This window comes from Lepidochelys kempii, chromosome 4 (assembly GCF_965140265.1).
Source record: "Lepidochelys kempii isolate rLepKem1 chromosome 4, rLepKem1.hap2, whole genome shotgun sequence".
NCBI lineage: Eukaryota > Metazoa > Chordata > Testudines > Cheloniidae > Lepidochelys > Lepidochelys kempii.
In genome coordinates this window covers 16,654,928-16,666,962 of record NC_133259.1, presented here as the reverse complement: position 1 = coordinate 16,666,962, position 12,035 = coordinate 16,654,928, and the positions used below count along the sequence as shown (strand labels likewise).

Genomic DNA, 12,035 nt, shown 5'->3' with positions numbered 1-12,035 from the left:
TTGGCTTGACACAATTCTTAAAAGTAATAAAGACTTAATCACAGAGCTAATTTAATTCCATTACTAATAAGGATTTATCTCTCAAGATACAGCATCTTTTCTCATCCATGACTGTTCTGTGAGAATTCAGTTTGTTTCGATTTACTAAGTAGCATTTTTTCTTTTGGCACATGTTTTTACTAAGGCAGTAATTAGTTCAGTGAACTGTGTTTAAATTGCATTGTTTCTGTTCTTGTTTATTATGAAGTTGGAACCTGTTTTGCAACCAGCATTAGGGTATGAGCAAAATGCATTGATATAATAGTTATTTTCCCTCAAGTTCATTCTCCTCAGATCCCATTGTTATTATCTTGGCATTCCTCTTCCACCTGTAAAACTGTTTCAAATGCTTCTTTTAATCTAGGAAATGTTCTTATAGGCCTTGATCCTGTGAATGCTTACTCATGCATTTATCTTTACTCACATTTGGGATCCCATTGAAGTCAGTGGGATTAGTAACACAAATAGAATTAAGCACAAGCTTAATTGTTTACAGGTTTGGGGCATTAGTACAATGGAGTCATTTTGTGCAACCCCATTCTTTGTGAGTCCATTTTCTGCGTAAGAGTACTGCAGAAACCAAGAACACTGCCCTGGGAATTTAGGTCCAGCTTGCTGCAGAGTATAGGGAGTCTTGGCTAATAAATAGTATTAGAAATCTTAAGGATTCATGTACCTTCTCTAAAGTGCTCTTGTTGTGACAAGGGCTACATTCTGAGCTAATGTCAGTTGGCACAGCTCCATAGATTGGACCCACAGCATTTGGGAAGGTGAAGGCTGATGCCAGAAATACTCTCAATGTCCATTGGCATCTTTCTATTACAGACAAACCTTGTAGCATCAGGTGCTAATGAGTCTGAAATCTATATCTGGGACTTGAACAACTTTGCCACACCAATGACACCAGGAGCTAAGACCCAGGTACTGGAGTTATGTTTGTCAACTGATTTGAAGAATGCTGAAAAATATGCAGATTATTTAATTTATTTGAAATCTCATATAGTATTGAAGCAGTTCTAAGCACCAATCTCTGTTTTCAAAAACTTAATTTATATATTACAAATATTACCTTGAATGTAGTTAAGCCCTGGATAAACATCTGCTACTGTGAGATACATTCCTTAAACTAATTATGTAGATTTCTATTGGGGATAAGAATCGTACAAGTATGTTATTATATTACGTATATTGTATATATTTTGCTCCTGAACAATAAAATAACCCCCATTGGATGTTTGTTTTTCTGATTGTAAATTTATTGACTGTTAAGGCTAAAAGTGGAGATTTCTTTGCTTTGTTTTGAATATGATTCATTAATGGCTTCAATCTTTATGAAGCACTACAGGCAGGTTGTAATGAACACCAGTTTTGTGAAAATTGACTCTGAATTTACTGGAGACTTAAATTGCGTTCCAAGTAACCAACAATGACTCCATTTATAATGATGTTAATTGTGACTGTAGTGCTTACATGCAGTTTGTGTCCAGTTCTGAATTCTTTTGCACACCCAAACCTGCCAGTGAGGTTACAACACTTCACTCTTGTGTCAGCAGAACAACTTATCAGTTGTCACGCTTTCAGGTCTGAGTGAGCAAAATCCTATTGTTGTGCATTCCTTGTACTGTATTTTGTTTGGTTCCTAAGTGAGATTTTCTACCATAATAGTTGCAGAGACCTCTCAAGGGTTGACATTAGAGGCAGTTTTAACAAGAAAAGGCATGAAAGTTTGAGTTAGCTGTGGAATTAGCCAGTAATGACTCATCTTTTCATGAGGTAAGATTTTGCAGCAAGTTAAATCTGATGGGTCATTTTTGACCTGTCCCTAACTTTCATGGACGGAGTTGCATTTCAGTTCACCAATGGGTGTTAGAAAGCCAAGTCTCTCTAGTTTTTTCAGCGTGCTTTAAACATCCTTCACAGCTCCATGGAGGCTGTTTTTTGTAGTCTACTTTGGCATGTTCTTTTGTGTGTTTAAGTCTGAAGGATCTTTATGCTGCTGTGAAAGATGCAGATTAAAAAATAAGGTCTTAAACCTGGCTATTAATAGGTGGTAGTTTATTAGGCGATAGGTGTGACAGTTGTAGATATTCATATGGAATGTATCATCTTAATATCTAAGCACCGCTATTTAGCATGTGTTTTGTTTAAAGAAGACCTGGAGAAAAGAAGAAAATGTTAGTCTTCTGTCCTTTTTCCCCCTTCTCTGTGTTGTGTAAAGAAGGCCTGAAAGGTGCTTGTGGTATTGTGTATTTTAAGGTTTATTTTTCTCTATGTGAGTTTACATAGTTGTTAGTAGAAAAGCAGGTTTTATTTACCACGAAAGACTTTATGGTGACTGGAGAACTAGTGAATTTATTACATAATAGTTATTGAGAGAATGAAAGTTGAGTAGCAATCTGTGGTCAGGCTGTTTTAAAACACCCTGGTTTTAGCTTGTTTTTTGTTATCAAATTAGTCCAATGACTAATGAACATTTTGGAGACATGTTAAAGATCCATGCCCTTTGAAGTAAGGTGTGAGAGCTTGTAATGCACATGCTCTGAGACACCCAAGAAATCTTCTAACATAATCAGGGAAGACCAGACTTAACAATCCTAATAAAGTTAAAAAAAATAAGCAGAAAAGAATTAACACTCCAAACAAAAACAAAAAACTCCACCTTTCATTTTTCTATACGTCACAAAAGACCAATCAAGGGCACGAGTCCAATTTTTAAATACTTTTTTACGGGTCACTATTAAGCTCTTGGAGACAACAAACTTGCTCTGTCTTCCTCCATAGCTGGCTAATGCATCAAATTTATCACAGGCAGAAAGGAAGGAGGGGTGCAGATAGCCAGCCCATAGACAAAGCTACTGTATATTTAAATGCATGGGTTATAAAATTTCCTCGTGTCAATTTTATTTATTCAGGAAGGTAAAACAAACACATGGGCTATGAGGATTAGCTTTGAAAACTCGTAGTTTTAGCCAACTTATCTAATAAAAAAAAAATTGAGTTCTCTGTTGGAAAAAAAGATAATGTTGGGACGTGTTTTGTTTTCAATAGCCTCCAGAAGACATCAGCTGCATTGCATGGAACAGGCAAGTCCAGCACATCTTGGCATCTGCCAGTCCTAGTGGTCGTGCTACCGTGTGGGATCTGAGGAAGAATGAACCTATCATCAAAGTCAGCGACCACAGCAACCGGGTAATTTATTATGTTAAACTATCAAGAGCCTGTATTAATAATCATGATTAACTATTAGATGTATTTTTACCATAGTAAGACAAGTGACTGCACAGATTCTCATTAGACTCTTAAGTGACACAGGAACATGTCCCCATTTTATACTACCTGCTGTAGAATCTGTTAATTTTTAAAAGGGCTATAATTATATGCCAAAGGTGGATTATTACTTTAAATAATTAATTTTTGCAAATGATTCAATTAATATTGGCAGGGAAGGATTTTGGTAGGAAGTTTAGGGTTCAGGCAAGAGAAGGGGACATTATGTATTACTCAGCAGTGAGAAGTCACACTGGGTAAGTGATGCACACGATGCTGATAAATTCAGTATTGACCCATTCATGGCTGCAGTGGGAAGATTTTATTAAAATAGGCTGAAGTCCTGTCATCTGGAACAGTGTGTGTCTGAGAGGGAATAAAGCAGCTGATGCATTTACCAGTAGGTTTAAATAGTTTTACTTCCACAGTGAAGCTACTCCTGGAGGTTGACCTTGTGCCTTACAGCTCAGATGGAGGGTGCAAAGAACTCCAGCTCCCTTACTCTTCTGTACAGCAGCCAGGCACAGGTGCTCGGACTGCTCCCTGGCAAGACACTCCAGAGGTGTCAGCGGCAATGACCAACATCCCCAGTGCACTGGACAGAAGAGCAGGCTGCCTTGCTGTGGAAGGCGCATGATATTGGGGATGTAGAAATGGGAACATCCTCTTTGTCCCATGGAGAGCTCCCTGAAGCAGAATTCCTTCCAGGGCTCACCCTGGTGCACGGGCTGTGTCTCAGTAGCACAAGTGAATATTCCACATAAGGCTGACCACCCCCTGGTTGTTTGCAGCATGGTTGTCGCCATGTTTGTTCTAGGATACAAGAAAAACAAGGGGGTGAGGGATGAGGTAATATCTTCTATTGGACCAATTCCTGTTGGCGAGAGAGACAAGCTTTCTAGCTCCACAGGGCTCTTCTTCAGTCATACGGTTCACAGTTGCGGTATCTGGTTAAAGATTCATGTTTATAGTTAGGCATCTTACATTTATGAACAAGTTTATTAAAGGAAATTATTAATCAATGATTGCAAATATTTATATTGATAAATGATTTAAAGCATCTAAAACCTCTAAGAGGAACTAACAGTTTAAAAATATACCTAACAAACAAGTTCTTGCTTATTTGAGTTACTAATAATAACTTAGACTTCCAGTCTTAATCTGATTTACTTTTCACAATCTGCATTTTGCCAGTTTCTCAGCATAGCTTGTTTCACCTTTGAGTTCCAGCACAATGCTGTAGTGTTTGCAAGGGACTAGTTGCATGCTAACAAGTGGTTTTAATTAAAATCTATATATTCTAAATTTCATTAAAATATTTATGTAAAGGTTTTTCTGTATTTGTTGTATTAAAACACATGTTTTGGACATAAACCACATGAGTGTCCTTTTGATATAGCCTTTGAAACACTAAATTCAAGTAGCATTCCAGATGTTATTAAATCAATGTTTTGGGAGCTGGACTGGGAGCTTATTCCATTTGTCAGTTCTTTGCTTTGAAATAGAGGAGAGAATTTGGATCTAATCATGGTGTAACCTGGCCTATAGTCTAGTTCAGTGATTCCTAACCAGGAGTATGTGTGCCCGTGAGGGTACGCAGACGTCTTCTAAGGGGTACATCAACTCATCTAGATATTTGCCTAGTTTTACAACAGTCTACATAAAAACCTCTAATGAAGTCAGTACAAACAAAAATTTCGTATAGACAATGACTTGTTTATACTGCTCTATATACGATACACTGACATATAAGTACAATATTTATATTTCAATTGATTTATTTTATAGTTATATGGTAAAATGAGAACGTCAGCAATTTTTCAGTAATAGTGCACTGTGATACTTTTGTATTTTTGTGTCTGATTTTGTAAGCAAGTAGTTTTTAAGTGAGGTGAAGCTTGGGGTACGCAAGACAAATCAGATTCCTGAAAGGGGAACAGTTGTCTGGAAAGGTTGAGAGCCACTGGTCTAGTTACGGAAGAATACAGTCACGAAATGGGAATAAACAGGGCCACACTCAAGCCAGCATTCTCCGTGCTTCTGTTTTGGAGGGTTCCTTTTTTTTATAGCTCTGCTTAATTATCTTGTGGTCTAACACTACTTTATCTATCAGATGCACTGCTCAGACTTGGCATGGCACCCTGATGTGGCTACACAGATGGTCCTGGCTTCAGAAGATGACAGGTTGCCTGTAATTCAGATGTGGGATCTTAGATTTGCTTCTTCTCCTCTTCGTGTTTTGGAAAACCATACAAGGTATTTATGGCGGCTCGTCTGTAAATCTTGACTTTTCTTTATTGTTTAGCCATTTCCTCATTCTAATCTTGGTTTGTACACATTACTGTATTTTTACCCTCTATCAGTTGGTATAAATGCCATCTCAATTTTAAGCTCCAAGGCAGGTGCTTTAGCAGCTACTGTAATGCTTAATCTAGACCTTTAGTGATACGGCTAGCCTTTGTGCTCAGCAAACCTGTGCCAGTTGGCCACACTGGTTTTAAGGAGCTAGAACTGTGAAGAAGGTTTCTAGCTTTAATTTTTTTTTTGTAAAGTACAGTATGTTTCTAGCTGTTTCCTTTGAGAAGAAAGTCTCAAAAACTTAAACATATCTAAACCAATTGCAAGGGTGCAAAGGAAGAAGCAGCTGGGCTCTACTTCTGCCGGAGGGGTTGGGGAATCTAAAGATCCCCCACCCATACAAACACTAATACATGCTTTCTAATCCAAAACGAGTTGCGTAAATTTGGGGTGTATTCTAGTGAATCCTTTCACTAACGCTCCCCTAAAACCTTTTGGCTGACCTGGTGTACAGTGGTGTGAAAATGGTGGACAGGAGTTTACTGCATCTGAGGATGGAGGGCAGCAAAACACTGTGTTGCAAGCACTCCCTGAAAATGCCGATGTTGACTCTGCTAATGTTAACCCTTTAGTAATAAAAAGAAGATTGCCACAAGTATTATTCACAGTTCTTATCCTGCAATTTTCCGAGTCAGGTATTAGTGCGATATTTTATTCCCCAATCTACCTTTTGATATCCATGTTTTTTATCAATTGATATAGTATTTGGCTTTCAGGTACTTTGCTGGATTGTGCCCTAAGTCTGTGGCTACACTGTCATGACTCCTTGTGCGGAAAGTGGAAAAAATCTATTCCAATAAAACAAATGTTGGCAGCACCTTCTCTATTCTCTCAGCATAATGGGGGTGGCGAGGGACTTGGCATTTAATGATGAAGTGGCCAGGTAATCTAGATGCGTGCTAATGAAAGTGCCTCGTTAATCATCATGCATTTATATTAATATTTTCTTACTGTGGCTTTTCACACAGGGGTATTTTGACCATTGCTTGGAGTATGGCAGATCCTGAGCTGTTACTCAGCTGTGGAAAGGATGCTAAGATTCTCTGCTCTAACCCTAATACAGGGGAGGTATTGTATGCAACCCATTTTTAAAGGTCATAAACAGAGAAAGATTCTTTGCATTACATTTGTTGTGGAGAGTTGTGGAGAACATACCAACTTTGTACATAGATGACACAGTGATGTGAGCAAAATATTTTTTTAAGAGTCGTTAATATTTGTTTTACAATTTTCCCCTTCATACCAAAACTATGTTCTCTGATCCCAAACATTTTGTACACGCAACCCAACTGAGAAAAATTGGGTCAGTCTTATACAAAGGTGACCTCTTTAAAACCTGCGAGTGTTAGCTGCTACTGTCAGTCATATATATTATAAACCAGGACAGGACAAGACTTGTCACCTGCTCACTCTTAGGGTTCACTGAAGGGACACTGTCAGTTCAGTTTTATTCATTTCATCTGCCTCTGCTAAAAGTAGCTTTGTGAAGTGTACCTGTCTATGGGCTCTTGGTTTTTTGTCCATGGTTTCCTTGAGGTGTGTTTTTTGACACACCTGCTGTTCTTTGCAACCCAAAGAAATCATGAGTCAAAAATCTGGAGTCCGGTGATACATATGGGCAAGGGTGGAAGTGAGATAAAATACTTACCGGTACGGGGGCCAGTCTTGGGTGGAAGGGGCGGGGCTGGGCGTCAGCCAATGCTGCACTGGGCTGTGGCAGCAATTTAAAGGGCCCAGGGCTCTGGGCGCTGCTGCGGTAGCGGTGGCGGTGGCCAGGAGCCCTGGCCCCTTTTAAATTGCTGGGCTCCGGGGCAGCTGTCCTCCCCCACCCCATCAGCGGCCCTGGGGGGGTGCAAAAGGGGCAGCGACGTTAAAGCACTGCCGTGGCAGCACTTTAACGTCAGCTGTGTACGAGCCGGTAAGGCAGCCACTTCTTACTGGTGCGCTGTACCGGCCTACTTTCACCCCTGCATGTGGGAACCCTGAACCCTTTCCCTTGCACATGTGAAAACCTTTGTAGACCACACACCTGCTCACTACCTCCTTTGGTCCCAACAGAGTAGGGTATTTGAGAGGTCCTGCTTTCTTTGCCCCTACTCTAAGGAAGGCGTTTTTGAAGGTGTTGAGGCTTCCTGGCTATGGGTTTTTGACTTGATTTCATCCCTTCAGAGTTACACATGAGAACTCTGATTTGGGGGAGAAATCAAATTAGAATTGATTGTGTCATTTCTTACTCTACCGTTTAAATGGCAGTACCCTACTCTAATACAGATGTTTTTGTTCCTACATCTTTATGGCTCTGATTTGGCAAAGCACTTAATCACATGCTTAAAGTTAAGCAGGTGCGTAGTCCCACTGAAGTTAAGTATGTTTCACTGCTTTGTTGGATGGGAATTTATATGTCTCCCCTCCCCCCACTTTTTTTTTTAAGCTACAAGGCATTTTCAGCCAGACACTATTTTGTATTTGCTGTAGAAGTGGTAAGAATTAATGTCTGATTGTACTGATGGAAAATTAATAGAAGCTTTAATAATTACATTCCTTCCAGGTTTTTAACTGAACAACTTTTTAAAAGGGTGGGGATTCTTTATTCAGTAGACTTGAATCTTTGATTAAAATCTATGGGAAGTAAAGAGGTAGGTTTTTGCCCACCAGAGGGCTCCCATAGTTGCTATATGACACAAGAGAAACTCATTGAGTCATGGAAACATAGTTTTAAAATATGAATATATTTTCTTTAGCTGTTTGAAATGTGCCCTAACACCTTCCTATGGATGTTGCCATAATGCAAAAAGACCCAAAACTGCACAAAACAATGGTGAAAGTCAGCATAAGTAAACAGGCTTCTCTGAAGGTTCAGCTATACCTCATTCTTCCAATCATGCCCTCATGCCAAAGCAACCAGCCTTCTGCTGTGCCCTGATGGGCAGCAGACCATGGTTCTGTTGAATCAAAGTGGGAAGCCAAGGGTTCTCAGCTGAGAAACTTAGCATAATTTCCAATGGGATTTAGGCTCCTAAATCCCTTAGGGTTTTCTGAAAAATGTACCCTAAGTGACTAGCCCAGGGTTGCACAGGATGTCTGTGGCAGAGGTGGGCACAGAAGCCAGATCTCCGGAGTTGCATTCCAGCATCTTAACCACAAAACCATCATTTTTCTCTTGAAAGCCTTTAGCCACAGTTTTTACTCCCTCCTTGCTCTCGTCCCATGGAGATGATTTTAAAGCAGGACACCATAATCCTGTTTCAGAGTGTAGTTGCCCATCGTATGGACACAGGATCTTTAGTGACACATTAGCGTCTATAGTGTCGTTTGTTATGTTAATACTGTTTCATCAAACTCTCTTTTGGCACAGGTGTTGTATGAGCTTCCCACAAATACCCAGTGGTGCTTTGACGTTCAGTGGTGTCCCAGAAACCCTGCTCTCCTTTCAGCTGCTTCTTTTGATGGACGGATCAGCATTTACTCCATCATGGGAGGGAGCACAGATGGTTTGAGGCAGAAACAGGTAGACAAGGTATTGAAAAATGTGAAGTTAGAGAGGAAAATACTTAGTTCCATGTGACAAAATTTGAAAATGGCGGAAGCATTGACAGTCGAAGTAGTACGCTAGACTGTTGAATAATTATCATGTACAAATATGTATCTTACATTGAACACTGCAGGAAATGTGCAATCAGTTTCTTTCTCTTTAAAGCTCTCATCCTCCTTTGGGAATCTTGATCCATTTGGCACGGGACAGCCCCTTCCTCCGTTGCAGCTTCCACAGCAGACGACTCCTCAGAGCACTGTTCTACCATTAAAGAAGCCACCCAAATGGGTCCGACGGCCTGTGGGTGCATCGTTTTCAGTAAGTGAGAGGCCCTTTGTAGGCTACTGAGTGGCAAAATTGACTTTGCGATAACGTTTCTGATATATTCTCTGCAAGAAGTGTAGAAGGGGTTCCATATTGCATTACAACAGAGCTTCACTCATTTGCAATAATCACTGGAAGGTCCACTGTGGGGTACTGCGTTTTGCAGTTGGTAGCCAAGCGAATAAATACGTTCCAGAATAATTTTTATAGGTGCTGCATCATCATACACTTTGTTAATATAGTTTGCTATGTCTACTTTAGTTTTCAGTTATGAACTACACTTCATGGTAAAAAGAAAAGGAGTACTTGTGGCACCTTAGAGACTAACCAATTTATTTGAGCATAAGCTTTCGTGAGCTATAGCTCACTTCATCGGATGCATATGCTGTAGCTCACGAAAGCTTATGCTCAAATAAATTGGTTAGTCTCTAAGGTGCCACAAGTACTCCTTTTCTTTTTACCATGAAGTGTAACACGGCTGTTACTCTGAAACCTTCATAGTAAATACACTCTATGTTTAGTAACACCTTTGAAGTGTATGAGACCTCTCTGCTGTTAAGTCTTTGCTGAGAAGCAGGGTGAGAATGCCAAGTTTATTGACTTTTTCTTTTTTTTTTAAGGATTATTGAAGTCACAGGTTAACCAAGTGAGATTTAGCAAGGTTCCACTGTACTTTGAGAGCAGAGCCATCTGTTCTATAAGTACATTGTTCACTTACTTCTAAGTTACAGGGTTTTAAACTGAGAACTAGAATATGCCAGGTTTTTGTTCTCTCAGTGAACCCTGACTCAGAATAGATGTCTGTGCCAAAATACTGATCTAGTCTCAGCATAGTGTTATCTGATTCATAGGTTAAAGTGACATCTCCAGTAGGGTATAATTCATGTTGTTTTGGAAACAATTCATATATACTTCTAACTGTACTTTGGGATGTTGATTCCCATTATCTCATCCTAGTTCTCTATTAGCTAACTGAGAAATTTGGATTTGTGTGGGTTTTTTGTTTTATATTATACTGGCTTCATTTAGAGCCAAATTGGTTAACTTCTTTTTTTCTTCTTTTCCTATTATCCAAATCTTGGTTTTTTCTTGGCCACTTTTATTTCTGTCGCTCTAATCTGCCAGTTGTGTGCTGTCTAAGGTAGAGTTGCACATTTTTAGGCATATTTTCAGGTAGCACTTACCATGCCATATGTGTATGCATAATTTAATTATTTAACAATTATATTGTAGCAAAGGAGTGGGGTGGGCAAACTGCGGCCCGGTGGGTCACATCTGGCCCTCCAGACATTTTAATCCGGCCCTCGAGCTCCCACCGGGGAGCAGGGTACAGGGCTTGCCCCGCTCCGCGTGGCTCCTGGAAGCAGCGGCATGTCCCTCCTCTGGCTCCTATGCGTAGGGGCAGCCAGGGGGCTCCGCGCGCCGCCCCCGCAGCTCCCATTGGCCGGGAACTGCGGCCAGTGGGAGCTGCAGGGGCAGCACCTGTGGACAGGGCAGCACGCAGAGCTGCCTGGCCGTGCCTCCGTGTAGGAGCTGGATGGGGGGACATGCCACTGCTTCTGGGAGCCGCTTGAGGTAAGCGTCACACGGAGCCTGCACCCCTGCCCTTCTCCCATGCCCCAGCCCTGATCCCCCTCCTGCCCTCAGTCCCAGCCCAGAGCACCCTCTGCACCCTGAACCCCTCATTCCCAGCCCCACCCCAGAGCCCACACTCCCAGCTGGAGCCCTTCCCCGCCCTCCCTTACCTGAGTCTCCAATTCTGTGAGCATTCATGGCCCGCCATACAATTTCCATACCCAGATGTGGCTCTTGGGCCAAAAGTTTGTCCAGCCCTGTTGTAGCAGCACCAGAAGCCCCAATCAGGATTAGAGCCCTATTGTGCGAGATGTACAAATACACTGTCCATGTTCCTGGGAGCTTTCAGTCTGAGGCTGTGATCCTACAAACGTTTATGCAAATGAGTAACTTTACTCTTGTGTGTAGTCTCAGTGCGTTCAGTGGGACTACTCACATGTGTAAGTGTTTGCAGGATTGGGGCATTAGAATGAATCAAGAGAGAAAATGTGTGTGTAAGTAATATATAAAGTGTGTGTGTGTGTATAAATGTGTGTGCATTGTATAAATACGTTATATATGTAATATTTGGTACATTATTTATTAAATTACAGTTTGGAGGGAAGCTAGTTACATTTGAGAATATAAAGTCTCATCAACAAGGAGCTGAGCAGCAGCAGCACCACGTGTATGTGAGTCAAGTTGTCACCGAGAAAGAGTTTCTGAAACGTTCGGATCAGCTGCAAGAAGCTGTGCAGTCCGAAGGCTTCTTCAACTACTGTCAGAAAAAAATAGAAGCTGCCCAGACTGATTTTGAGAAAAATGTGTGGTCTTTCTTAAAGGTAATGTTTTTCAGATGTTTCTGAATTATTAAAGGATTCCCTAGCCTCTAAAAACCAATACTGAAAGTGGTTCTCAGTGCATAGTAAAACATTTTCAACAGAAGACACTGTGTAAAGAT

The 12,035-nt window shown here is 40.8% G+C and overlaps 1 protein-coding gene across 12 annotated transcripts in view; it reads left to right on the top strand.

Moving 5' to 3' along the window:
- The window catches only part of SEC31A (SEC31 homolog A, COPII coat complex component), a 69,738-nt gene that overhangs the window by 11,781 nt on the left and 45,922 nt on the right, over window positions 1-12,035 (top strand). For 11 of the 12 annotated variants that reach the window (XM_073340520.1, XM_073340522.1, XM_073340519.1 and 8 more), the window contains 7 exons: window positions 865-960; window positions 3,088-3,228; window positions 5,420-5,562; window positions 6,633-6,732; window positions 9,020-9,181; window positions 9,362-9,514; window positions 11,689-11,916. In XM_073340520.1, coding sequence (XP_073196621.1) covers window positions 865-960; window positions 3,088-3,228; window positions 5,420-5,562; window positions 6,633-6,732; window positions 9,020-9,181; window positions 9,362-9,514; window positions 11,689-11,916 — 1,023 coding nt within the window. The remainder of the gene's footprint in view (window positions 1-864; window positions 961-3,087; window positions 3,229-5,419; window positions 5,563-6,632; window positions 6,733-9,019; window positions 9,182-9,361; window positions 9,515-11,688; window positions 11,917-12,035) is intronic. The other variant, XM_073340531.1, reaches the window with a different exon arrangement.